We start from the raw sequence: 25211 nt of genomic DNA, 5'->3' as shown, positions 1-25211 counted from the left end.
TGCAGCATAAATCATGTCTCCTAAATCAAGGATTTGCCTGGAATGCGGGAGACCCAGGTTCGATCCCTGGGTCGGAAGATCCCCTGGAGAAGGAAATGGCAACCCACTCCAGTACTCTTGCCTGGAGAATCCCATGGAGGGAGGAGCCTGGTAGGCTACAATCCATGGGGTCGCAGAGTCGGACATGACTGACACGTGTGACTTCACAAATCAAGGATGATTTTTTTTTTTAATATTTACCTAATTGTATCTATCGTGTAATCTTTTTTTCTTCCCTGTTCCCTAGGGCCAATCAACAGAGTGCCCTAAATGTCACTGTTAATGGACAAGGAAATGTAACCGAGAAGCTCGATCTGAACTGGTACTTAGGAATTTACTCAGGTAAAGTTGAGTCATCTGGTCTATTATCCGAGAGTCTGAGTCGCTTACAATGAGCCCATGTGAGCAACTAGGGCTTCCAGGAGTAATTCAGTAATGTCTTAACAGATTAAGTTTCTGAGCCAGCCGCATTTATTCTGTGAATTAATTAGAATAATTATTTTAAAAATCTGCTAGAAGAAAAGAGGTTGAATGAAGACTCTTAATTTGCTCTGTACTGGATTTTGGAAGTTAAACCAGCATTGCATATTGAGAAAATCAGCCACTGGAAATATGTGACTATTGTCTATTCTAATAGGTTGCTTTAGCTAAATCTTATATTATTTTATGGATGTGTGAGGGGATTAGAAACACATCCCCACCTTATGGTTCAGATTGTTCCAATTCTTTCTGAATGAAACTTGGCTTTTATTGACCTTGGTTGAAATCCTCTGGCAGCCAGGGTCCCAAATAAAAGCATTACTGCCTCGCAGGTGTGCAAACTCTCCTTCGCCACACTGCTCATCTCTTGGGCTTTACTAATTTCTTAAGGCAGAAGCTAAGCAGGGAGAAATCCAGTGTCTGGGCATTAGGGTTCCTTCTCCTCCTTTCCTGAGATCACAGTGTTATTATGTCCATAACTGTGTGATTAATTTAACATCTGGCTTGCCTACTAATATCAACACAGCTCTTTGTTTTCACACCAGTGCCTAGAATATATGTGGCATTGCATACTTTTAAGAGGAAATCCTCATCTAAAATTTTAAATATTCGCACAGGAAATACACAAGCTTTCTGCAAAGATAGAGTGAGTTATCTTTGTAAGAACCCACTCATTGAAATTTTCTATGTATTTTGTTGATCTCTTGCTAAGAACTCTAAATCCATTAGCTATTTACCTTCTGAATTGGACTATGGGGGCTTGAAGGAGGAAGGGTGGGTTTATGTTACATATTCATATAGGATGGTGGTCTAAGGCAAATGCCTGTTGATGGAACCCAGAAATTTGAATAGCTTTCAGAATTTAAATACTGAAATTTAAATTTCAGAATTTAAGTGTCTCATCAGAAGGGAATAAAGTACTTAATGGAATATTTATTACAGAAGTTATCCCCTCTCTGTTTAGCATTGTGAATTCAAAAAATGTTGGGAGGGTATTCTACTTTTTATATGCACAGTGGTACTCATTTCTGTCATTAACAAAATGTAATTTAAATGCTGATGTTCATTTACATTTGTAATTTGTATTTTCCTACAGTTCAGTTAGATTTTTTGCTTGCAGATTTATGTGGTATTTTTATACTCTTTAAAGCTACTTGGGTTTGTCTATAAGGACATGATAGTAAATCATTTCTTGTGTTTCCTATTCATTAACATGCCGATACCAAAGCCTTTCACCGTTTTAGATTATGAGACATTGTAATTATTAACAATTGAAATGTGAAGGGAAGACCAACAACTTTTAAAAATTTTTCTGAGTTTTATTGAAACTTATAATTGAATTAGAAAATACTGGAATGAAATTTTATTTTATACTTCATTTCCTTCCCCCTCATGAAGTTTATATTTAATGAGAGGAAAACAGTGTATTTTGTCTTCTTCTTTTTAAAATGTCTGTCGTGAATGACTTAAACTCTTCTAGAATCCAGATACTTGATGGGATAGGATATAATATCTTTATAAGCTGCTTGGCATGGCTTAGCATTCTTGTATCAAAGGCAGAGATCTTGGGCTTATGATGTCTCTTTATTTCAGGGTTAACTGCATCCACTGTCCTGTTTGGCATCGTCAGATCTCTCTTGGTATTCTTTGTCCTTGTTAGTTCTTCACAAACTTTGCACAATCAAATGTTCGAGTCCATTTTGAGAGCTCCGGTATTGTTCTTCGATAGAAATCCAATAGGTAGGTCAGACACCAGACTTTTCAGTAAGTGTGTCCTGTTATCGTACTTAATTAACGCCTGATTCCTTTTTTTAAAAATTTAATTCTTTTTAATACCAAAAACATTTTGTATTGGGAAATAGCCAATTAACAATGTTGTGATTATTTCAAGTGAATAGTGAAGGAACTTGTAAATATGTCTTGTTATCGTACTTAATGCCTGATTACTTTTTTTAATTTTATTTTTTTTAACATCAAAAACATTTTGTATTGGGATATAGCCAATTAACGGTGTTGTGATAATTTCAGGTGAACAGTGAAGGAATTCAGCCACACGCATACATGTATCCATTCCTTGCCAATGCCTGATTACTTTTGATATTTGAATTGCTTGGAAGAAAATCTCTGTGCATATCGATCCATTTTGTGCAAAAAACTTGACTGATATTTTTCTTCTACCAGGGTATATCTGAATATAATTTTATTCCAATTTTGTATGAGTGTGGAAATGTATGCTTACTTTGCAGAATGATTCAATAGCTGATTTGTGTGGCAAATGAACCTCTCTACATTTAATGCAAACATATTTACATATTTTGTGCTTGTTGCTAAAACATAGGCTGTGTTACATACTTTAGGTAGGTCTCTATTCAAACCTTGTTACACTGAATCTCTACTCAAGACCAGCTATGTGGTTTTTTCTTTCATTGCCCATGCATATCTAGGATCCCTTTGGCTTGTGCCCTGAGTATGAGATCTATCTAAAATGGTAATGAATAATTAATTAACATTCAAGATGAATTTAATGTAGATATCCTCTTCAAATAAAACAACTGTATAGCTTATAGTGGAGTTTTGGTAACACGTAAGAGGCTTTGTGGTACATACGTAGCAGGTGGATGCTCAGTAGTAAGTTTCTCAGTATGAGTGTCCTGGGAGGTTTCCCAGTGTTTGGTTACTCCACCTTGAGGCCTTCAATCTGTCTTACTTCAGAATGTAGCCTCCTGAGCTATGTTTCCATGAAGTTCATCAGTGGATGTGTCCATACTGTCTAGTTGACTACACTTGTGCTGAGGCCCAGGGTAACTTTGTTTTTGCAGGTGATGATTGAGAGGACCTGTTGAGGCAGGGAGGTGGGCTGCAGGGAGGACAGAAGTAGCCTTGGCCTGGCCATCAGCTAGCCATGTGACCAAGGCCAATGCAAGGTAGATCTATTGGGCAGGCAGATCTCAAGGCAGGATGTTGTCTGTCTTGGTTTTGAAGTGTGGTCTGTGGAGCCAACTGCCTGGGTTCAATCATGGTGCTAGTTACTAATGGTCAAATTTTAATTAATACTTATGTGTTGTTTACTCTGCATCTCAGTTTTATTTGGAAAGTGGGGTGCTATTCCCACACTTGCCAGAATGTCGGTACTGTTAGAATTCAGCAGGTGAGTATATTCACAGCATTTAGATCGAAGTCAGGGCCTTATGACTCTTCGAGTCAATGACCACATGCTATGTGGGCACTTCATCTCCTGTGAAATGGGAATAACTGCCGCCCTTCCTATATCACTGTGTGAGGATTAAATGAGGCTCTTCGTGCAGCATCTTGTATACATTTATCCAGCACGTGTTTCATCCAAGCACTGGGTGGACCACAGGATGGTAAGTTGCAGGGGCCCATACAGATCTCATCTTATTAAAAAGCTGTGGACACAAACTAATTGGAGGGGTTCGTGCTGTTATGGTTGTGGTGTTGCTCCACTTTTCAGTTAATGTGAAAAATACAGTCATAATGTTGGAAGCATCAACAACCCCTGTAGGCTTCTCCAGATGCTGGTTAATTAATTATTTCGGGATTTGGGCCCAAGCGTAAATCTTCAAAATCACTCATCTTACTGCAGCCGGCACACTAGGGTGTATCTTGTCTCCCTGTCCTGTGACTATTAATAGGACCTGATTCCTTCAAGAAAATAGAAGCCCAAATAGTACTGCAAAGACAGGCCTGCCTTGCCCAAATTAGGAGCCACAGTTGATTTATTTACTCTTTTGTTAATAGAGTAAAACTTTTTTTTAATGAAAAAGTTTAAGTGATGACTTTTAAATTTGTATTCATTTTTTGTACTTTTAGTACTTGTTTTATCTTGTTCTTCTTTGGAAAAGCAAGTAATGTGTAAGAATTATACCTCATAGTTGAGATTATTGATTATGTGTATCCTAATAGTTACAATATTTTTTTAAAAATCCCCTTCTACAGCAGAGAGACTGACTTGCTCAACTTTTTGCTTCTGTGTTGATTTTTTTTCTTGGCATGTGGGATCTTGGCTCCCTAATCTGGGATCAAACCCACAACCCTTGTGTTGGAAGATGAAGTTTCAACCCCTGGACTGCCAGGAAGTCCTTCAACTTCTAAGTTACCTTAAATATCTGGGTTTAATTCAACAAAGTTCCCAGCATAAAATTGTGGGTGATTTGATTTCCAGAGTCTGTTTCCCCTGTAGCATGTAGTGATCATGAAGGGTGTCTCTCTCCAGGATATCATAGGGGGTCAGTACATTTCCTATGATTTCAGGATCCTGACAACCTCCCAGAGTTAGAAAAGTAATGAAAGGAAGGACTTTGGGCTTGGGATGGTGAAGTTGGGAAACACAGGCCCATCGGGTCTGCACCTTCCCCAGTCTGACTGGATTTGCACTCATCTCACCAGAGTTCCCTTGTTTCTACTTGTCTCCAAGCCCACTTGTGCCAGTGGGTTCTCAGTGACCCTGAACTGGATGGTCACAAGGCCTTACACATTCATTCATTGGTGGACCCACGCTAAATGTTCTGTTTCCATTCTGATGCTTCATCCCAGATCTTCATGAATTTTGTTAGACACTGGGGGAGTAACTGGTTGTAACTGCACTGGTTGTGCTAAGAACCAGGGTTCCATGGGAAGTTGCTGAAAACACCAATTGCTCTACCAAATTTGCAAGTTCCCTTACTTTCATTGTATTTATCATATTCTATGAAGGAAGCGTCAGCCTAGAAAGTGCCTGGTTTCTCTGCGTACAGTTTAACATTCCAGCAGTGCTCCTGTGGCTACTCTCTATTTTGAACCTGTGTTTCGATGCACGTGCTTTACTTTGTTGATATAATGTGATGCTTCATTGCCTACTGGTGTTTTATAATCTGTGTGTGGCCTTAGAATGGCAAAACTAGGTTTCATTTTTTCCTTTTCTCTTCCTTTTACCTCCCGTTATCTCACCCATCTCTCTGTTTCACTTTCTTCCTTTGATGTATTTTGGTAATGGTGTGTGAGGGCTAAGTTGCTTCAGTCCTGTCCAACTCTGTGCAACCCTATGAATTGTAACCCGCCAGGCTCCCATGTTCATGGGATTCTCCAGGCAGGAATACTGGAGTTGGTTGTCATGCTCTTCTCCAGGGGATTCCCATGACCCAGGGATCAAAACCTACTTCTCCTAAGTCTTCTGGTACCACCTGGGACACCCCTCGGTAATGGTATTATATGTTGAGTTATTTAGTTCTTAATTTAAAAAAAAAACTAATTCTATTTATTTAGTTATTTTTTTTGGCTGTGCTGGGTCTTTGTTACTGCTTGTGGGCTTTCTCTAGTTACGGCTTGTGGGGGCTCCTCTTCCTTGTGTTGCACAGGCTTCTTTTTGCAGTGGCTTCTGTTGTTGTGGAGCATAGACTATTAAGCCTGGGCTCACGAGTCGCAGCCCACAGCTTGGTTGCTCTGAGGCATGTGGGATCTTCCTGGACCAGGGATCAAACCAGTGTCCCCTGCATTGCAAGGCGGACTCTTAACCTCTGGACCACCAAGAAAACCTCATTAAGTTTTTTTTGAGGTCGTATTTTTAATGAATGGATTGTATTTGTTTATTTTTAATGTGTACTTATTTATAAATATTTTTTTGCTGCACCACGTGGCATGTGGGATCTTAGTTCCCCGATCAGGCATCGAAGCCATGCCCCCCTGCATTGGAAGGTGGGTTCTTAACCACTTGGCTCCCAGGGAAGTCCCACTTCCTTTGTGTGTTTAATAAAGAGCTACAAGTTTTCAGGAGCCAGAGCAGACATCTCTTGCATGTTTTGATTGCAGCTGGGTTTGACTAGTACCTTTTGGGCATGTGGGCCGGGTTCGTGTGCTGTTTGTCATGTCCACATCTTCCTAGCCAACCTTTTGTCTTCTGTCTCTGAAGTCAACTTTCACTTGCATCAGATCTTCATACTCGGGTAACACAAATCGCAAGTCAACAGTAAGTCATTTAGAAATTCAGAGATGATTTCTGTTAAAAACCCAGATTTTGTTTCCCTTGTGAGGACAAAATTTGTTTTATTTTCTACATCGGGCACAAGAGGGCAGCATGATCTGCATTATTTCAGGGATGTACTGTAAGGGGCACCTTGCTGCAAAATCTGGTTGTTCTTATACTAAAGCTTTATTGGAAATTCTATTTTTATGGCCTGAGGCTCTGTATTCTGTAGTGTTAGTTTTTAAAGCATTGTTGAGGTTCGTTATGTCTGAAACATTAAACTCTTTTGCTGTCCTTAAATAACTAGCAATTCAAAGATGGTATTTGGATTTCTTAATTTATTTGGTTTACCCTAGTAACTGAAATAGGCCACTGCTGACATGTTTACTGGATTTTATTTTCATTCCTAAAGAGTAGAATATGATCAGTTGTAGGACCCGAGTCGAACATGAGCTTTGGAAGATATTATGATCAAGCACTTATCATCCGCAGTCAGAGTTAGTAGAAACATTTTATCTTTATCAAGTGTCTAAAGTTTCACGCTTTGATTTGGAGAGAAGATGAGAAGATAGTTGTCCTGTTTGTTCCTGCCTAATTATTATGGCAAAACACTTGGCTTAGAGCTTTGCGTGTAATGGATTCCAGATAAGTATTTGTTGATTTCCTTTCAATTGGCTAATTTGGCTTTAAGATACTGAGCCACGGTGTGAGTAGATGTGTATCTTCTCTGAGGAAAATGCAGGCAGCTGGGTTGTGGCTGGTATGTTTGTTTCACACGACTGATTTTTGTGCTCTGTGTGTGTGTGTGTTCGTTATTCAGTGTTTAAAAACTACAAATTTATATCTCTTTTTTTAATAGATCAAGTTAAGTTAGAGCTAATGCACTGTAAAAAATTTACTAATTTCTTTTGTTATTTTTATTCTTCTGGTAGTACTACAGTTTTGGAGAAGGCAATGGCAACCCACTGCAGTACTCTTTCCTGGAAAATCCCATGGACAGAGGAGCCTGGTAGGCTGCAGTCCATGGGGTTGCGAAGAGTCGAGCACGACTGAGCAACTTCACTTTCACTTTTCACTTTCATGCACTGGAGAAGGAAATGGCAACCCACTCCAGTATTCTTGCCTGGAGAATCCCAGGGACAGAGGAGCCTAGTGGGCTGCCATCTGTGGGGTCACACAGAGTCGGACATGACTGAAGCAACTTAGCAGCAGCAGCAGTACTATAGTTTAAGAGAAGACATATTCTTTTATCTTCCATAATGAAAAATCTGGAATTGCCCTAAGTATTAATATTTCCTACTTGACTGCGTGGGAGGTGAGGCTGTGTAAATTTCACGCATGTAAAATACCAAAAACGAGGAATTTAGTTTGGGACAAGGAGGAGGAGGGGTGGTCGAGATTTGAATGATTGCTGTTTCTTAAATCTGGAAAGGGACTCATTAGCCTCCACTTCAAGTTGCTGATGAACTCATGAAGTAGTGGAAAGTAAATTGAAAGCAACGTGCTGAGCTTTTTGTACTACTGAGAGTAACTATCTTGCTATAGTATTTATAAACTCAGTTGTCAACGGACTGCTGCCTTGCTAGGAAAGAGAGTCATTGGTAGAAAAGAAGAATAATTGTAGGGATCCATGTCTGTTTATTCAGTGCAAATGACCACTGAGGTTTGTGCTAAATGCATATTCTTAACAAGGATAATATTTCAGCACTGTCAAAATTACCTTGACGATAATAGGCCTGTTAAATTATAGCTCTATAAGTTAGGCGGTAAGATGGCTCTGCTTAGCGCACATTAATCTATGCCTGTTCGCACAAGTGATTCTGCTGAGCAGGTAGCGTGTTAGAACAAGAAATACTGGTCCTAAAACCTCTGATTTATGGTAGGTGTTGTTTTGACACAACATCATTCAGACGATTTACAAGGCAAGGCTTCGTGTTAAAATATTTCACCAGTGTCATCATTCGTCACGACATAAATATTCAGTAGTGATGCTGGAAAATTGGTAATACACCCATTCATGCCAAATCACTCGCTATGTTTCCTTTCAAGTGAGATCTGTTGTGGGTATGGTTTTAAAGAAACTACGAGTTTTCTTCCTTGAGAGCAGTGAGCTGTAAGAAATTGAGAATAAGAATAACAACTTTCCAGACAGCTTTCATGGACTCAATCTTGCCCACGTTGCTTTGAATTCTGGCTTCAGTCCTTCAGCTCCCCTCTCCCCCTCTTTTTCTTTCCTTTCTTTGCTTAATGCACATAGTAAAGAACATATTTGTATGTACATTAGTTACAGAGGCTTTTTTGTCTTCAAAGGAAGAGGTTAGTCACCATCTGAAAAGCTTTGTTGCAAAACAAAAACACACATTTCCCCTTTCATTTTTCCTTGTTATTTTTTAACAAATGTGAGTGACTATAAAGGGAATAACACAAAAGATCGCATCAATCATAGTGAATCTCAATGGCCACATAAATATTATTTCATCAGGTTTCAATGAAATAGCTAATAGTCTGAAGTAGGTGTGGTAATTAAATCCTGTTGGCTTGTGACATATTGAAAATATGTTTTTCACATAACAATGGCTATATGTACTTAAACTCTTATCAGGGTGATATTAAGTCATATTTTATGGGAGTTGCAGTGTTACTGCTAATAGTATCATAAAAGCCTTTGTTAGGAGTTTAAATAGTTACATAGTTACATATATTTGATTGCTATTGTTATTTTGTCAGTAATCTTTATAAAGGTAATTGTTAGAGTGCTTGTCTACTCCTGGTAAATATTGCACCATTTTGGTGTACATTTTTAATCTGTTAGTGTTCTGGTTACTCATTCATTTTTTTGTCTGTAATAATCATACATGGAAGTATTGATAACTTAGTAACAGAGAAAGCACTGTAGTTCTCCAACAAAATGTTAAAAAAATAAGATTTGAGAAGCTCATACCATGTTCAGAGTGCTGGTCCTAATTATTGTTGTTTATTCACTAAGTGCTGGCTGACTCTTTGCAACCCCATGGACTGTAGCCCTCTGCCCATGGAATTCTCCAGGCAAGAAGACTGGAGTGTGGAGCCATTTCCTTCTCTAGGGGATCTTCCTGACCTAGGGATTGAACCCTCATCTCCTCCACTGCAGGCCAGTTTTTTTAACCACTGCACCACTTCAGGGGATCATAAGGATGACATTTTATTTGATTGCACTAATACTTCCTAGTATTATAGTATACATAGATTGTATGTATACATACATTCTTCATTTTAATATCTGTATTGTCTCAGCCTTCAGCTAAATCAGAGCCAGGCAATGTATGGCCCCAGGACTTCACTTTTATATTCCAGTTTCTGGCATAAGTGTTCTTAGTTATTTGCCATTACAGTTACCCCTTGGCATCTTTGTTGGTTGGTTCCACGACCCCTGTGGATACCAAAGTCTGAAAATGCCCAGTGTTCCTTATATAATCTATGTACATTCTCCCATATACTTCAGATCCCTTCTAGATTGCTCATACTTTATACAAGCAAATTCAAGTTTTCCTTTCAGGAATTTTTTTTCCAAATATTTTTGACCAATGGTTGGTTGAATTCAAGAACCCATGGGTAGGAAGTGTCATTCAAATAGTGCTATCTATTGCCACCCCCCACATCTCTCTCTCTCACACACACACACGCACACAATTACTTCAACCTTTAGCTGTTTGTAACCAAAAATACCTCAAAGTAGCCTTATGACATAGTTCATCTTTGTAGTTCATCATTTCAAGAGAAATTGGCATAGTTCTTTGAGGTCAGAGTCAACATCAATAAACATTGAGAAGCATATCAATTTGTTGTATTGAAAATTCTGAGTGGTTCTGCTTTATGACCCAAGTCCTTCCCCTCAAAGATTTAATATAAGATTAATATGTGGCTGCAGCTGCTGCTAAGTCGCTTCAGTCATGTCCTACTCTGTGCAATCCCATAGATGGCAGCCCACCAGGCTCCCCCGTCCCTGGGATTCTCCAGACAAGAACACTGGAGTGGGCTCTCATTTCCTTCTCCAATGCATGAAAGTGAAAAATGAAAGGGAAGTCACTCAGTCAACTTAGCGACCCCATGGACCCCATGGACTGCAGCCTACCAGGCTCCTCTATCCATGGGATTTCCCGGCAAGAATACTGGAGTGGGGTGCCATTGCCTTGTCCATGATATGTGGCACCCTAAGGCAAAGTTTGATTTTCATTTTCTGTTTAAAAAAAAAAAAATTATTTACTTATCTTTATTTTTGGCCATGCTCGGTCTTCATTTCTGCACGGGCTTTTCTCCAGTTGAGGTTCACGGGCATCTCATTGTGGTGGCTTCTCTTGTTGCAGAGCATGGACTAAGGTTGTACGGGCTCAATAGTTGTGGCGCCAGGGCTGGAGAGCCCAAGTTCAGTGGTTGGGCCACACCCATCAGGTTGCTTGCTCTGACTTAGTTCCTCTGAGCCATGTGGGATCTTCCCAGATCAGGGGTCGAACCTGTGTTTCCTGCATTGGCAAGTGGCTTCTTTACCATTCAGCCACCAGGGAATCCCTGATTTTCATTTTCTAACTGAAGACTTCATGTTCTGTTACCATTTCTTCCCTGCTCCCCACCAACCTCACCTTTAGTTTAAACGTTATTATTATTATTTGACATCAAGAAAATGGGAAAAAATCCAAATATTAATCATATTGATGCTTATTTCACAGTTGTGTTTTCAGTCTCATTTTTATAATGCTTATCACAAAGTAAAGTATTATTTAGGTGATTTTGTATTGACTGTCTCTTATCGTAGCCTTGTGTGCTATGCCCTCCTAGAGTATATGATGTTTCTGTGAAAGCCTCCACTTCCAGGATTGGGCAACTTTAGCTGCTTAGTAAGTATTTGTTGAGTGGATAGAAGAAAGGGTGTTCAGGAATGTGTTTGAATGTCTCCATGCTGTGATCTCATACAACAGTGGAACTTCAGTTTTTCAAGTGAATTAGAGCTATTTTTTCCTTCATACTTGTTGTTTATATAAATTTAATTTTTATAGTTTATTTTCAAAGGTTGAGTTTGTAATATATTTTTATATGGTGGACTTTGTTTCTGTTATTTGGTGGCGTAAAGAATAAACCGTGTTTCTTTGGAAAGTGCAGTTCATGAAACCAGACTATGCAAGTTTCCAAGTTCTCCTAATGCCAGATAGTCATGGAAATGAAGCTGTCCAACACTTAATATGTTTGGTGGTGCTTTAAAAATGAATCTTGGGACTTATATGGGTTAAATATTTGATGCCTGGTCGTTTTTACCTTATAAATTACAGTCCCTTAAGAAGTAAAGAGGAAGAATTCATCCATTATTAAAAAAAAATCAGTAGGCATTATTAAACTGAAGCTGAGATGTCATGATGTCCCAGTTCTGCTGGAAACATAGCTTTGCAAGAGCTGGGCCAGTCACTTAACTTTTCACTGGGGCTTTTTCACTCATCAAGCATTTATTGCTCATTTACTGGTTATCAGGTGTCGTCCCAAACATTGGAAGAAAAAGTCCTGTCTTCTAGGCCTTTTTCTCATTTAAATAATTGTTGACAGTGAATTGTTGTTGTTTTTTCTTTTAGATCTAGTACCAATATTCTATTATTCCCTATAGAAAAGATTCAGATTCAGAATTTAATACAACTGTAGATTGGAGCTCAATCCATGTATAAACAAAACATGCATATGGTAATCACATAAGAGGTTGCCCTTGATTTCATAAAACTTCCAAAACCTGTTTTCCTGGAACTTTAAACAAGCATTGTTTTCAAAATGAAATCGCACCATTGGGAATGTGAGGAAATTCGGAAATAAAAGTAAGTGATTCTTTTAAGGTGACTAACTTACTAACTCATAGCAGACTCATCCTGGCTTCTAAAGAGACTCTTTGACAATATGGAAATGATTCTTTAGGGACTGATTGGGTGGTATGCACATCGCTGAAAGTATTTTAGGGAAAAAAGAGGGAAGCCGGCACTTCAGGTGTTGCCTTTTACAAATATGTACGCACAGCTCTCTTTGGGCTTCTTACAAGTATGTTACAAATGCTTTGACAGTAGGTGGAACATGAGCAATGATATTTTCTCCATAAGTAGTGTTACTTTGAAATCAACTATCATCTGTTGAGTGTTCTTTTCATTCTCAGTAGACAGGATGATTCTGTTAAAAACTTTCCCATCATTTAGATAGAAAGTCTCTCTGACAAGCTTCAAAGTACACATTGAGTGGAAGTTTATTAAAATACTCCAGTTAAATGGAAAGCTATCATAAAATTAAGTTCTCTGTTCTGGAAATATTTTCCTTTCATTTTTGCAAGTGTATTTTAATAGATTGTATCACACAGGGAAATGCTTCAATCTCTTGAACACCTGGAAAGTCTATTTTAGACTTGTTGTGTGTTTAAGAGCCTTTATCCCTGATGTTACTCCAAATACAGTCATGCTTCCGCTGATGGGAAAGTCCTGCCTCCAGGTCTGCTGTTGGGGGAGAACAGGGCTAGAGTGGCGTGTTGATAACATCAGTGAAAACCAGAGTGTCTGCCCTGGGTGCTTTTCAGCCTCAGTTCCTGGTTTGGGGATGTTTAAGTCAATAATTAGTTAAGGATTACTCTCTGAACTTCAAGTGGATATTTCACTGAAGTGTTCTTTTGACTCAGTCCCTGATCTTATTCTTTACTCTGTGTGAGGCATTAAATGAAAATGTATAGAGATTTTTAAGGGTGTGGTAAGAAAAACAGAGCATCCATGTCTTTGGTTCTACACAAAGATACTTAAACAGTGTGTGTGGATTTGTCCTTAAATATATTTTTGTACATGAATAATTCCATCCATCTAGGTCAGCAATGCTGCGTCAAGATCATGGAATAATTTTTTTTTTTCCATTAGCTTCAAATATTTAAAAAGAGAATAAGAAGAAATAGTTGCTTTCCTCTATGTAGTCATTATTTTTAGAATTTTTTTCACTTTTTAGTTCATCAGACTGATCTGGGCTCATAAAATTTATTTCCTATGGTAGAACTATAAATCTATTATTCTTCCTTTTTGGGGAATAAAGTGGCAATAACATCTTAAAATTATATCTCATGCTAATATAAATCTTCACGCTATTTTCCTTTTTACTTAGCATAAAAATGAGAAAGTTGTCAAATATGGCTTAATGAGTTTCACCAATGGGTTATACTGTAGACAGACGTATTTCTTATTGGTGCCAACTTTTAAATGTTAGTCGTGACATAATCCTGTAAACAGAAGGGAAACAAGCACATAATTCAAGATGATGATTAATCAGTATTGCTAGAAAATTGTTCTTCCTTGACTTCAAGATTAAATAAATAGTTGTTAACACAAATGGCTGTGGTAATAAAATGTAGCACCTCTGTAATCCAGACAGTCAGTGGTTTATCAGATAAGCTGCTGTTTTTTGTTTTTTTTTCTTAAATAAATTGTCAAGCCTTTAGACCAGGTGAGTAGATTTCACTCATACATTAGGGAGTTCTAAAATTTGAGTGATGGTGGTTTAATACCCCTTGATATCTAATTTTCTAACCATTCAAATCTCCTTTACTAGTTAATCTCCTATACTAGCCTCCAGGTGTATCTTTTGCTTCTTGTTATAACCAAGTTGCTAACTAACCTAAGGTTAGGGTTTGAAATTTTGGGTGACACAGTGAGTACCTTATAGGTTTTAGATAAATATTGAGTATTTTTTAAAAATATATAGGTCATCTTTCGGAGAAGGCAGTGGCACCCCACTCCAGTACTCTTGCCTGGAAAATCCTGTGGATGGAGGAGCCTGGTAGGGTTAGGGTTAGAGTCGGACATGACTGAAGCGACTTAGCAGCCCCAGCAGCAGCAGGTCATCTTTTTTCTCCCTGTTAATTCTTATGTCCATTTTTCATTTGATGTCAGGTGAGAAAACTGTGTCATCAGTAGAAACTTTAAAGCTATTAATGGACAGGGAGTTGGGATGTAGGTGGAAATGTTAGAGCTTTCAGAGAGCTGTGCTAGTCATTTAGCTGGCACAGTCAAGTTCCTTTGGATTGGACCATAATTGTCTTAAGCAGCATTGACGTGTGTGTGTGTGTGTGTGTGTGTGTGTGAGAGAGAGAGAGAGAGAGTGTGTGTGAGAGAGAGAGAGGAGGACTTCTTTGAGTTAGATTGCTATACCAGCATAAGATCCATATTATTAGATTCTATTAAAGAGATGTGAAATTTAAGATTTGAAAATTAATCTAGTGAATAAAGTGATCTTGGACATACCAACACCACACTGAGTTGTTTTCTTTTATTTTCCAATAGTGGTTTTGACCACTATAATTTGGGACCCAAAGTGCCCAGTGGTAAAGAGAACAGACTTTGGAATCAACCGATCTGAATGAATGTGAATACAGCCTGACTGCAGATAGACCTTTGTCCAGTGATTTAATCTTTTTTGTTATATACTGGGGATGATTATATGGGTATAATAATAGTCACAAGGTTTTTTTATATGTGTGAGAATTAAGAGACTTAGTATATGTAGAGCATTCATTTTATAGGGATGAACCATAGGACTAAGTCATGCAAGTTTGTGATTTTTCTTTTTGTCTTTTTCTTCCTCCTACAAAATCCAAGGAAATATGTTAATTGTGATAAAATGGTGGATAAGGATGTATGTATCTTCCCAGATACAAGGAAAAATATATAAATGATCAAACTAACAACCTGGAAAATAGAATCAATAGCATGTTTTTTTTTGTTTGTTTGCTTGTTTTGTTTTTGTTTTCATAGGGCCTAAGTTTCATTTCTCAGTTCATTTTAATTTGGTTTCACAGCAGGAGCTGAGTTTACATATAAATGCCAAACATCTGGATTTTTTTGTGTGTTTGAAAATGATACGGCTGAAGTTTATTACAGAAGTCTATTGTGTAATTAGAAATACAGTTTGAAGTTTTATAAAGTAAGTTCTATTTAAATGGAACATTGTAATTCTTCCAGGGAATAGCTATACTTCTTAGGAGCAGCAGGAACTTACTTTTTATTTTTTTACGAAAATGCAGTAACTGGTCAAAATGTATTCACCTTTTTTAAAAAGCATGAAAAATGACAAATTTCACATGTGAAAGTTAAAGTTGACCTAAGGCAGTTTTAGATTGTCAGGCCTTCAAATTTTATTCATGGGATGTTTTTAGAGACATTTCGTGGTTTGTTCACTCCAGTTAATTCCAGGCAGTCTTCCTGCATTTCTATCAGATGGGACATTTTGATACTTCACAACTTCTTCTTGCACAATATAATGATGAAAGTAGCTTGGGATGCAAACGAGAATTGCCTGTTAGATCTTTAAAAATGTAGATTATATTTTTAATGCAGATAAAAGTATAACAAATGCAATAGAACAAACACAACTTTCTTATAAATGGGCTTCCCTTGTGGCACAGCTGGTAAAAAAAAAATCAGCCTGCAATGCGGGAATCCTGGGTTCGATCCCTGGGTTGGGAAGATCCTCTGGAGAAGGAAAAGGCTACCCACTCCAGTATTCTGGCCTGGAGTATTCCCTGGACTGTATAGTCTATGGTGTCACAAAGACTTGGACACAACTGAGCGACTTTCACTTTCAGTTCTTATAAATACTTCCCAATTATTGTTAATAAACTAACCATGTAAATATCACAAATTACTGGCTGGGTATAGTGGCATTGAAGGAGTTGAAGAAATAGCATAGTTTTGAGTGGAGAGACCTTAGTGAAAACAGTTGCACTTACTTGATTAACACCTGGATGCCAGGTAGCTGTGAGCACCTACCTTTCCTGAGTCTTGGCATTCAGCCTCAATCACGTCTGAAAGGCTTTGCAGCTCTGAAATTCAACTGTTCTTTCATTCTGCAGAATTTGCTAGGAAATAATTTGATGAAAAAGAAAACCAAAAATAAGTTGTAAGAAGTTCAGAGTCTTTGTGATACACTGCCTAATGTTTCAGAGATCTGTTGCATGACAGAGTTTTCATCTGTTGGCAGGTATAATCTTGTTCCCTATCATATTGAACATCAGCCTAGAGTATGATAAATTTGAACCATCGCTCTTTGTCTTGTCAATTCAGGGCAATGTTGTAAATTTATATGACAATTTAAACTTGTTAAAATACTCTACTTCCATTGTTTCATTTTTAATAGCAACCAAACACAAGAAATCTTTTGCAGTCTCTTCTGCTTCTAGAGCCATGTTTTTTTTTACCTTCTTGCCGAATCCTCTAGTTACTGTTCCCATTGGTTTTTATGTGGAAACCATAGAGCTCTGGTGCCTAGAATTGAAAATGAAGAACCAGTTTGACCCAAATCATTAATCATCATACAGTTACATAACCCAACATTTTAAAAGCATCTTTATATGCCAGCATGCTGGAAATTTCACATGAAGTAACCAGATAATGTATTCCGAAATCTCCATGGGCATTTTCGAAAGATTCAGCACCCATACCTACATATTATATATTACACAATAATGGCCGCTCTCTCATGGAGGTAAAATTACGTTTAGCACAGTATTTCCTATGAAATGAATATGGACATTATCAGAAACTGTTTAAAACATTTGCACGATCTGGACAATCCACACAAACAGGTACTTCAGTGTGTGTGAAAGATCGATATGTGTGTCTGAATGTGTCTGTGTCTGTACTTCTTTGACCTTCATCTTCCTCATTTTGTTTATCTAGCTTTTACATGAGCTTCTTGCTTTGGCCAATTTTCAAAAGGATTTAGCATTTGAAGATGAATTAGCCCAGCATGGGGATGGGAGGTGGATGTTTCATCTTCAAGGAAGATCACTATTTCTGAAAACTGGATGATCATTTTTTTGCCTGTTCTCTTGGCCCTAATTTTTAAGACTTCTCCTAGTGCCTTGTCATGACTTTTAAAAAAAGTTATATTTGTGGTACAACGTGGTATAAGTTTGAAGTATTGATTTGATTGATGCATTGATTTGATACATTTATATTGCTGTATGATTGCTCTGATTGTATTAGGTAACTAACACCTATGGCATCACATAATTATTCTCATGTTGGGAATGAGTAAGATCTAATCTTAGCAGATTTCATGTTTATAGTACACTTTTGTCTCTTCTCACCGTACTGTATGCTATGTCTCCAGGGCTTATTTATTGACCAATTGCAAATATAAACCTTTAGACATCTCATTTTACTGTCTGGTTTTAAGAATTATAGATTCCACGTGTAAGAGCTATCACACCGTGTTTGTTTTTCCATGTCTGACTTCACTTAGCATGATTTCCTCAAAGTCCATCCATGTTCTTGGAAATGGCACAATTTTCTTTTTTCCTGGCTGAATAATATTCCACTGTGTGTGTGTGTGTGTGTGTGTGTGTGTGTGTGTTTATCTATACACACATTCATCTGTTGATAGACTCTTCAGTTGTTACTGTATCTTTATTACTGTGAATAATGCTGCAGTAGAAACAGGAGTGCACATATCTCTTCTGTATCCTATTCCATTTCTGTCTTATTAAAGTTTTTGTGATTTTATAACTGCTTATAAGTTAAGAAAATGTCAGCTCTGCAATTCATATTATTTGCTATTATAGGAGAATATGTGGGATGTTGGTATCATAGTAAGCTCTTCTTTGACATTTAACCCCCTCCTAGGAGTAAAAACAACTTCATGTGTGGTTTTTGTTTTTTTTAACGTACCTTAAATAGGGAGGAAAAGAGTTCTCTAATCCTATCATATTAGAAATGCTGTTAAACATCCCATGATGTCTTTTATAACTTGCATAAAGATAAAACTACCTTTACGGAGGGTATTTTGGAAATGTAGTATTATTTTTAATTGGGCTCATGTTGATTTTAAATGGGAGAATAATATGGTTAGAGGACTTAGTAAGTGGAGTAGAAAGAATGGAGATCTGAGAAGGTTTCTATAGGGAGAGTCACAGAACATGACTCCCTATGTTTCAGAAGCTCTTCTGTAGATGTAAAGACTTCAGGGCTATTGATGGCTGGGTGACTTCTCACATTGGTTTAATATATTTAGTTAAACCCCGTTACTAACATGCCTCAGTACCAGGAGCTTAGAGTTTATGATAACAGCAACTGGGAGCCATAGATGTATCAATCGAGATGAAATCCCACTAAAAACACCATTTTATTCTTTCTTTTATTCTGGCTTTGGCACCTGGTTCAATCATGCCCCCACCCACCAAATTTATGGTGACTGGAAAGACAGAGATTCTTCTATTGTCTGTTTTACTGTCTGTATCATCATATTTTTGCAGTGATGTTAGTGTTTTGCTTTCTTACTTGTTTGACTGCCTGATACAGAAGTGAAAAAATATTTGGAAAGTTTCAGAAAAATAGTGTCTAGGAATTTCTTTTTGTCTCTATAAGGCTCAGTATTTTACAGTGAGAGTTTTATTTCTGCTAATTCAACTTTTGCTTATTCTCGTTATCTCAAGTAGTAAAACTATAGGACCTAATCCTAATTTTAGTCATCTTTTTGTTTTTTTGCTATAAGCTTAGGTTTATAACCTGTAAGTATCACTGTGTCCTCTGTTCCTAGGAAGCCTGTTTCTAGTATCATTTGTGTTTTGCAAAAATAGGATTTTTGAACTCTTGGGGGCTTGGCAGGCTCCCTGGGTGTTACTTGGACCAGTGTCTTCTTTGTTAAAGGTCTAAAGAGACTCAGTGGCCTGGGCCCAGTCCCTGGTCATTGGTTCCCCCAGTCGCTGCTCAGACACAGAAACATACTAAGATTTATTGATCAAAAAATGTCATTAATTCCACGCGCCCCCCCCCCCCCCCCCCCCCCCCCCCCATGATATGCAGTTCAGTGAAAGATTGAGTCGGGGGCTTTCTGTTCTTGTAATAATCTGTGTTCTCTGTCTTCACGTGTTCACGTTGCACTTCAGGGCAGGCTTGCACTTTCAAAACTTTTTCTTTCCTTTAGTGAGGACGCAGACAAGTTAGGGAAAAACAATTGGCTGGTGAACACTGCTTTTAGAAAAAAGACCTGGATAAAAAGTGAATTTTTTTTTTTTTTAATTATCCTAGAAAATACAAGGATAAGGAATGATGTGTTTTGATCTGAGAAAAGTGAAATGTTCTATTGGCCTCTTCTCCATACACGTTCTGATGACTATTTCACAGCATCTGAAGGAGAGATCCATTTGGCCTTGGGCCTCCTGGCAGCTTCCAAGTTGTAACGTCGTGTTGAATTAAATCTCTCTTAGTCCTTTCTGGTGAAAATATTAGCAGTTTCGGAATTGAGACTAGTGGATCTATACAGCACTGAGGAGGCCTGTCAGCAGTGGGCAATGGGACTTTTCATCTGAGGCCTTTGACCCCACGAGATGAGGCTCCCGCAGTGATTTCTCTTCATTATGAACACACGCCAGCATTATTTAATGCAGCCAAGTTTCGAATGCTGGTTAAGGAACACGGTTAAGGTCTTGGTCTCAAAGGACTTTGATGTCCTGTGGAAGCCTGATTTTCCCCTAATATCCATGAACAGCTTGTGCAGTATAGCTCTTGGGAGATGAGTATTCGTTCACGTAGGTTACAATAGCAGACATATCCTGAGAGTTATGGGGATGTCAGGCAGAATATGTATTTTGATGGAAAAGAAGGACTAGTATGGGAAAATTAGCCGTGGAAATCCATAAATACCAAGACAAGAATATTCCAGCCGATCTGTCAGTTGGGTTTTACTAGAAATGACAGACTGCTACTTTTGCAGATTTTCCTAATAGAGAATTTTTTTTAAAAGTTCAGCAGAATGATGCCTTTATAGATTTTAAACCTTTTCCCCCTTACACAGAAATTTCTCCTTTCCTTAGTTTCTAGAGTTTTCTGTTGAAAGAATGCATGAGAGACCTTTGTTCTATGGACTGTCCCTTAAGAAATGAAGGGTCTTCCTAGGTGGCTCAGTGGTAATAAAAGGATCTATTTGACCCAAGAGATGCAGCTTCGATCCCTGGGTTGGAAAGATCCCCAGGGAAGAGGGAATGGCAACCCATACCATAATTCGTGCCTGGGAAATCCTATGGGCAGAGGAGCCTGGCAGGCTGCAGTACATGGGGTCATAGAATCAGACACCACTTAGTGACTGACCAGTAGCATGAATAAATGTATACCGACTTTAGTGACCGGTACTCTGTGGCAGTCTTTGGTAGCCTGAATTACTGAGAGGGTTTGCTTTTCATATTGTTCACTTGTGCAGCGAGAAAAGGTTCAGTTTCTGATCAGGTTTTACTACACCTGCAAATTCTTTGGCCATCTGTAGCCTGTCCTTAGACTAGCTTTGTTGCCTCTCCTTTGAGTCTGTAGAAGATCTGTAGCCTGCCCTTTCTTCTGAAGGAGATCAGAGAATGGAGACACCCACTCCCCACAGTTGAGGAAAGGCAGAGCCTAAGGGTGTATCCATCCTGAGGGCTGGGCAGAGCACCCCGAGCTGGTGAGAGGGCACTGGGCTGGTTTTGATGTCTCAGTTTTTTAGTGGCTGACTTCACCATGAGGAGAGTCTTTGAAAGTAGAGCCCGAGGCAGGCTGAGGTAGCAGAATCATTCTGAGTGGCATCAGGAAAGAGGGGGAGTGGGGATAATTGAGGCAACAGAGAATTCAGCTTTGCTGGTGGATTGTAGAACAGATCAGAATGAGTGCTAGGGGCTAGGATGTCAGCATGGAGTTGACAGAGTTTTCCATCTGGGTTGCTGCCAGCTTCACGCCAGGGGATGCTGTGCCAATTGTGGAAGCACATGTTTGTATAGATGTGATTAACCACTCAGAGGGTTGGCACCAAAATCTTTCCCTTTTAGAACAGCTACCGAGATGAGAAGTTGGCTACGATCTAAGTGGGGAATCACAATTGAATGCAACCTTGGAACTTTAAATATCTTGAAGCTGCTAGGAAGGAACTTAGAATGACAGGCATGATGAAGTCCTCTTTTCTTTGTTGAGTTTACACAATTTCCATAGATCCTACTCTCCTTGAGATGGAAGCAGACAGGCACCATATACATGTGACTGTTGTTTCTGGGAGCACATGGCCTCATTTAGCATGAGCAATGGAGGTGCCCAGGCAGTCCTTAGACTAGTTTTGTTGTTCAGGCAGTGTTGGGGGAGGGAGCGGCTAGGGAGGCAGGGGGCGGGATTCCTGGAGCTGGAGGTATCTCTCTCTGCCTAGCCATCATGTTTTTGTCACAGGGACAAGTTGCTGTCTGTGTTGCAGTGCAACGTAAAGAAGGTGCAGCATTCCTCTTCTTTTGAATTTGACCAATGACTGTCCCTGTGTCCCCAAACCCACCTTTCACATCCTTTTTCATCAGTCCTTTGGGTGGTCAGTGTCAACCTGGCTCAACATTGCCCTCAGTTCTCATAACAAGATTCACATAATATCTCTTCTCTAGTGCCAGTCTATAAGCACTATGCATCTTTTTTTTTTAATCCATCTGCTGGGGTAAGGGCTCCATACGTATTTCTCAAATCATGCATGGCGTCATCCAAACTTGTGTGTTTTCTGCTGAATACAGTAGTGATTGTGGAAGAAGCTGTGATTGGCTGTATAGGGCCAAAGATGCTCAGTGTGTGCCAAGAGACCTGAGCAGATTTCAGGAGAGGCTGCTGTTGGATGACAGGATGGTCCAGAGAATGAGTCTAGATTACCCAGGACATGGGACCTGCAAACCAGGGAGGGAAGGCTGCTTGTCTGGAGTGGCATCACTGTGGGCAGGATGGAGGGAGCAGACCCAGGCCAGGATGGGAAGGCTTTCAACTCTGTCCTGAGATCAGTAGCATCTGCTTGGTGAGAGGACTGATCATACACTTTTCTGGCTTTCCAAAGGTCTGTCACGTTGTGGAACCTCGTAGTGGGGTAGATTGGGAATTTGGGGCATTTTCGTTTTTTAAATGGCACTTCCCTGGGGGTTCAGTGGCAAAGAATCCACCTGCCAGCGCAGGAGACCTGGGTTCGATCCCTGGGTTGGAGAGATCTGGAGGAGGAAATGGCAACCCACTGTAGTATTCTTGCCTGAATATTCAACGGACAGAGGAGCCTGGCTACAGTCGGGCTACAGTCCACGGGTCACAAAGAGTCGAACATGACTGAGCACGCATGCTTGTACACACACAGTTCTTTTTTTTAAACTTTCCCAACTCTTACTCTTAATTCACACTTAACCACATGGTTTGTGGTCATTTGATTCTTTGTTTTTAATTTAATTTTATCAGGCATAACCATGGCAAATTCTATATTCTCACTGTTTATTATTGTTCAGAGGACCTCATAAAGAGGAAAAAAAACAATGTATTTTAGCATCCTTTTAACACGGAAAATTGTTGTATAATGAGTAATTTGTAAAATCTGTGCAAACTTCACATCAAACTCAAGTGAGATTACCGTATTGTCTGGATTTATTTTTGTAGTTCTAGGTAATGACTGTTATTTTATACCATTCCACGATGAGTTATTAAAAAAGTGAATTTTGGTCCCATCTTTTTTCTGGGCTAGTACTGAAGTTCCTTCTTTTGTAGCTATAGAACATCAGAAACTCTCCTTTCCCCATGACATACAGACTTCAGCTTTCTGAAACTTTTGTCATGTCAGAGGGGGGTTTATCGTACGGAAAGAATAGGACATTTTTCCATAAAAATAAAAATGCTGTTCAGTGGGGGTTTCTTCTCTGCTACCCACACCCCTCATCCCTGAAAAAAAAAACTTTGGTGCTTAATCAGGGTTCCAGATGTTTGTATGTATTTATTTATTTCGATATTTATAGTGTTTGCTGTCAAGCCATTTGCCTCCCTGGGTGCATTCCAGAAATTTTAAAAACATACATGGCAAAGCCACAAAGATCAAAGACCTGTGTCTTAGGAACTCTTTGTAGCACTTCAGGCCTGTCCCTAAGACGATTTCTGTGAAAGGAGCCGCAGAAGAGCTCTTACTGTCCAGGTCACATCTTGAGGAATGTTCTGGATGCGGACCAAGCACCTGGTGAAGAATCCATCCAGGGTGGGGTTCTTCCTCTGCTCAGTGAGGGGCCTTTGCTTGAAACCTCCCTGCAGCGCACAGCCTTCCATCGCTCATTAGGACACCTCCTGCCTCTTCTATTTTCACATTTTATCACTGGTCTTTCTGTTATTTCTTCCTTTAAAACATAGGGAATAACTGTTTCTCCACCCTCCTGTGAAAGTATGGTTTTCATTTTCTGTATTACTTTTAAAACACATAATATCTACCATCTCAGTGGGAAACAACAGGAGTTTTGTAGTAACCATACTTCCTTCGTGACTAATACCTCTGAGAGAGAAGGTGCCTTCAGGAGTTGAGAACCTCTGAGAGAGAAGGTGCCTTCAGGAGTTGAGACCGGAGAGAGAAGCAGCCGAGCTTCCCAGGTGGTGCTAGTGGTAAAGAACCCACCTGCCAGTGCGGGAGACGTGAGACATGGATTCATCCCCTGGGTCGGGAAGACCCCCTGGAGGAGGGTGTGGCAACCCCCTCCAGTATCCTTGCCTGGAGAATCCCATGGAAAAAGGAGCCTGGTGGGCTACAGTCCATGGGGTCGCAAAGAGTCAGACATGACTGCAGCGACTGAGCACAGTCATGTGCTCTTGTGTTCTGCGTAACAGAGTCTCAGACATTGAAGGCCTCCTTTGAAGTTCTTTTCTGAATGTTTTAAAAGATCATGGATTTAGCTTATGGAGTTATTGATCAATAGATATTTTCCTGCTTAGGCCTGCTTACTGCTGATGTCTTCCGGGTGGTAGTTGAGGTGGAAAGAGAAGTGGGAGGATGAGGCAGGCCGTCTTGTGACGCGACAGCCTTGAAAAGAAACCTCTCGTACCTTTATACCTACTCTGAGGATGCAGCAAGCGCTACAGAGCAAACCAGCCAAGGTATAAACTTGACCTTAAAATCAAACTCTGGGTTTTACCCATCTAGAAATCTGTGGTGCTTTCCTCACTAACCCGGGAAGCTTCTGCCAATAGCAGCATGTGACTTGCCAAGCAGATAAGGAGCTGGCAGGTTGGGCCTCACGCCTCTTGCTCTTGGGCATTCCGTGTGCCTCCTTACCTTTTCAGGTGTTTGACTCTGCCCGCCCTTTTTCTCTCCAGCATGTCCACCTCCTTTAGGTGAGAGAGTTGAAAGGAATTGCCTTCAAGCGTAGTAAGCTTAGCACAAATTGTGTGGAATTCTATATCTTCTCCAGGTTGCCCTGTTTGGAGAGGAACCTTTTGCCTTTACTTAGGGGCTGGATCTCCTCTTAGAAATCCAGCCTTGTCAACAGTGACTTCAAGAATGTAACTTGGCTTAGGTTCCCCACACTGCCAGTTCATGCTGAGTATGCCCTCAGTAACTGGCTGTCTGCTCAATCCGGTTATCCAGCCCTTTTGGTCAGATTTCAATTTGAGACCTTTCCTGATAATAAAAGCCTTGTTGTTTAGTCACTTCAGTCATGTCCAACTCTTTGAAACCCCAAATACCGTAGCCCACCAGGCTCCTATGGTTCTCCAAGCAAGAATACTGGAGTGGTTTGCCATTTCCTTCTCCAGGGAATCTTCCCGACCCAGGGATTGAACCTGCATCTCTTACATTGGTAGGTGGATTCTTCACCACCAGAGAACCTTAATAATAAAACCCTTAAATATTTGTTAAAATCATTAGTTCACTTTTTCTATTTAATGAGTTTCACATTAAATTTTGTCTGAAAAGTCACAATTTAGCAATGTTTTAT

At 39.5% G+C, this 25211-nt stretch overlaps 1 protein-coding gene across 3 annotated transcripts in view; it reads left to right on the top strand.

Annotated features, from left to right (window-relative positions):
• LOC515333 (ATP-binding cassette sub-family C member 4) overlaps window positions 1–25211 on the top strand; it is a 185629-nt gene that overhangs the window by 94758 nt on the left and 65660 nt on the right. For all 3 annotated transcript variants that reach the window (XM_010810905.4, XM_010810904.4, XM_002691921.6), the window contains 2 exons: window positions 287–381; window positions 2113–2259. In XM_010810905.4, coding sequence (XP_010809207.2) covers window positions 287–381; window positions 2113–2259 — 242 coding nt within the window. The remainder of the gene's footprint in view (window positions 1–286; window positions 382–2112; window positions 2260–25211) is intronic.

The sequence above is a fragment of the Bos taurus genome, chromosome 12 (assembly GCF_002263795.3).
Source record: "Bos taurus isolate L1 Dominette 01449 registration number 42190680 breed Hereford chromosome 12, ARS-UCD2.0, whole genome shotgun sequence".
Classification (NCBI taxonomy): Eukaryota; Metazoa; Chordata; class Mammalia; order Artiodactyla; family Bovidae; genus Bos; species Bos taurus.
The sequence above is the reverse complement of the archived record's forward strand: the minus strand, read 5'-3'. Positions and strand labels throughout refer to the sequence as shown.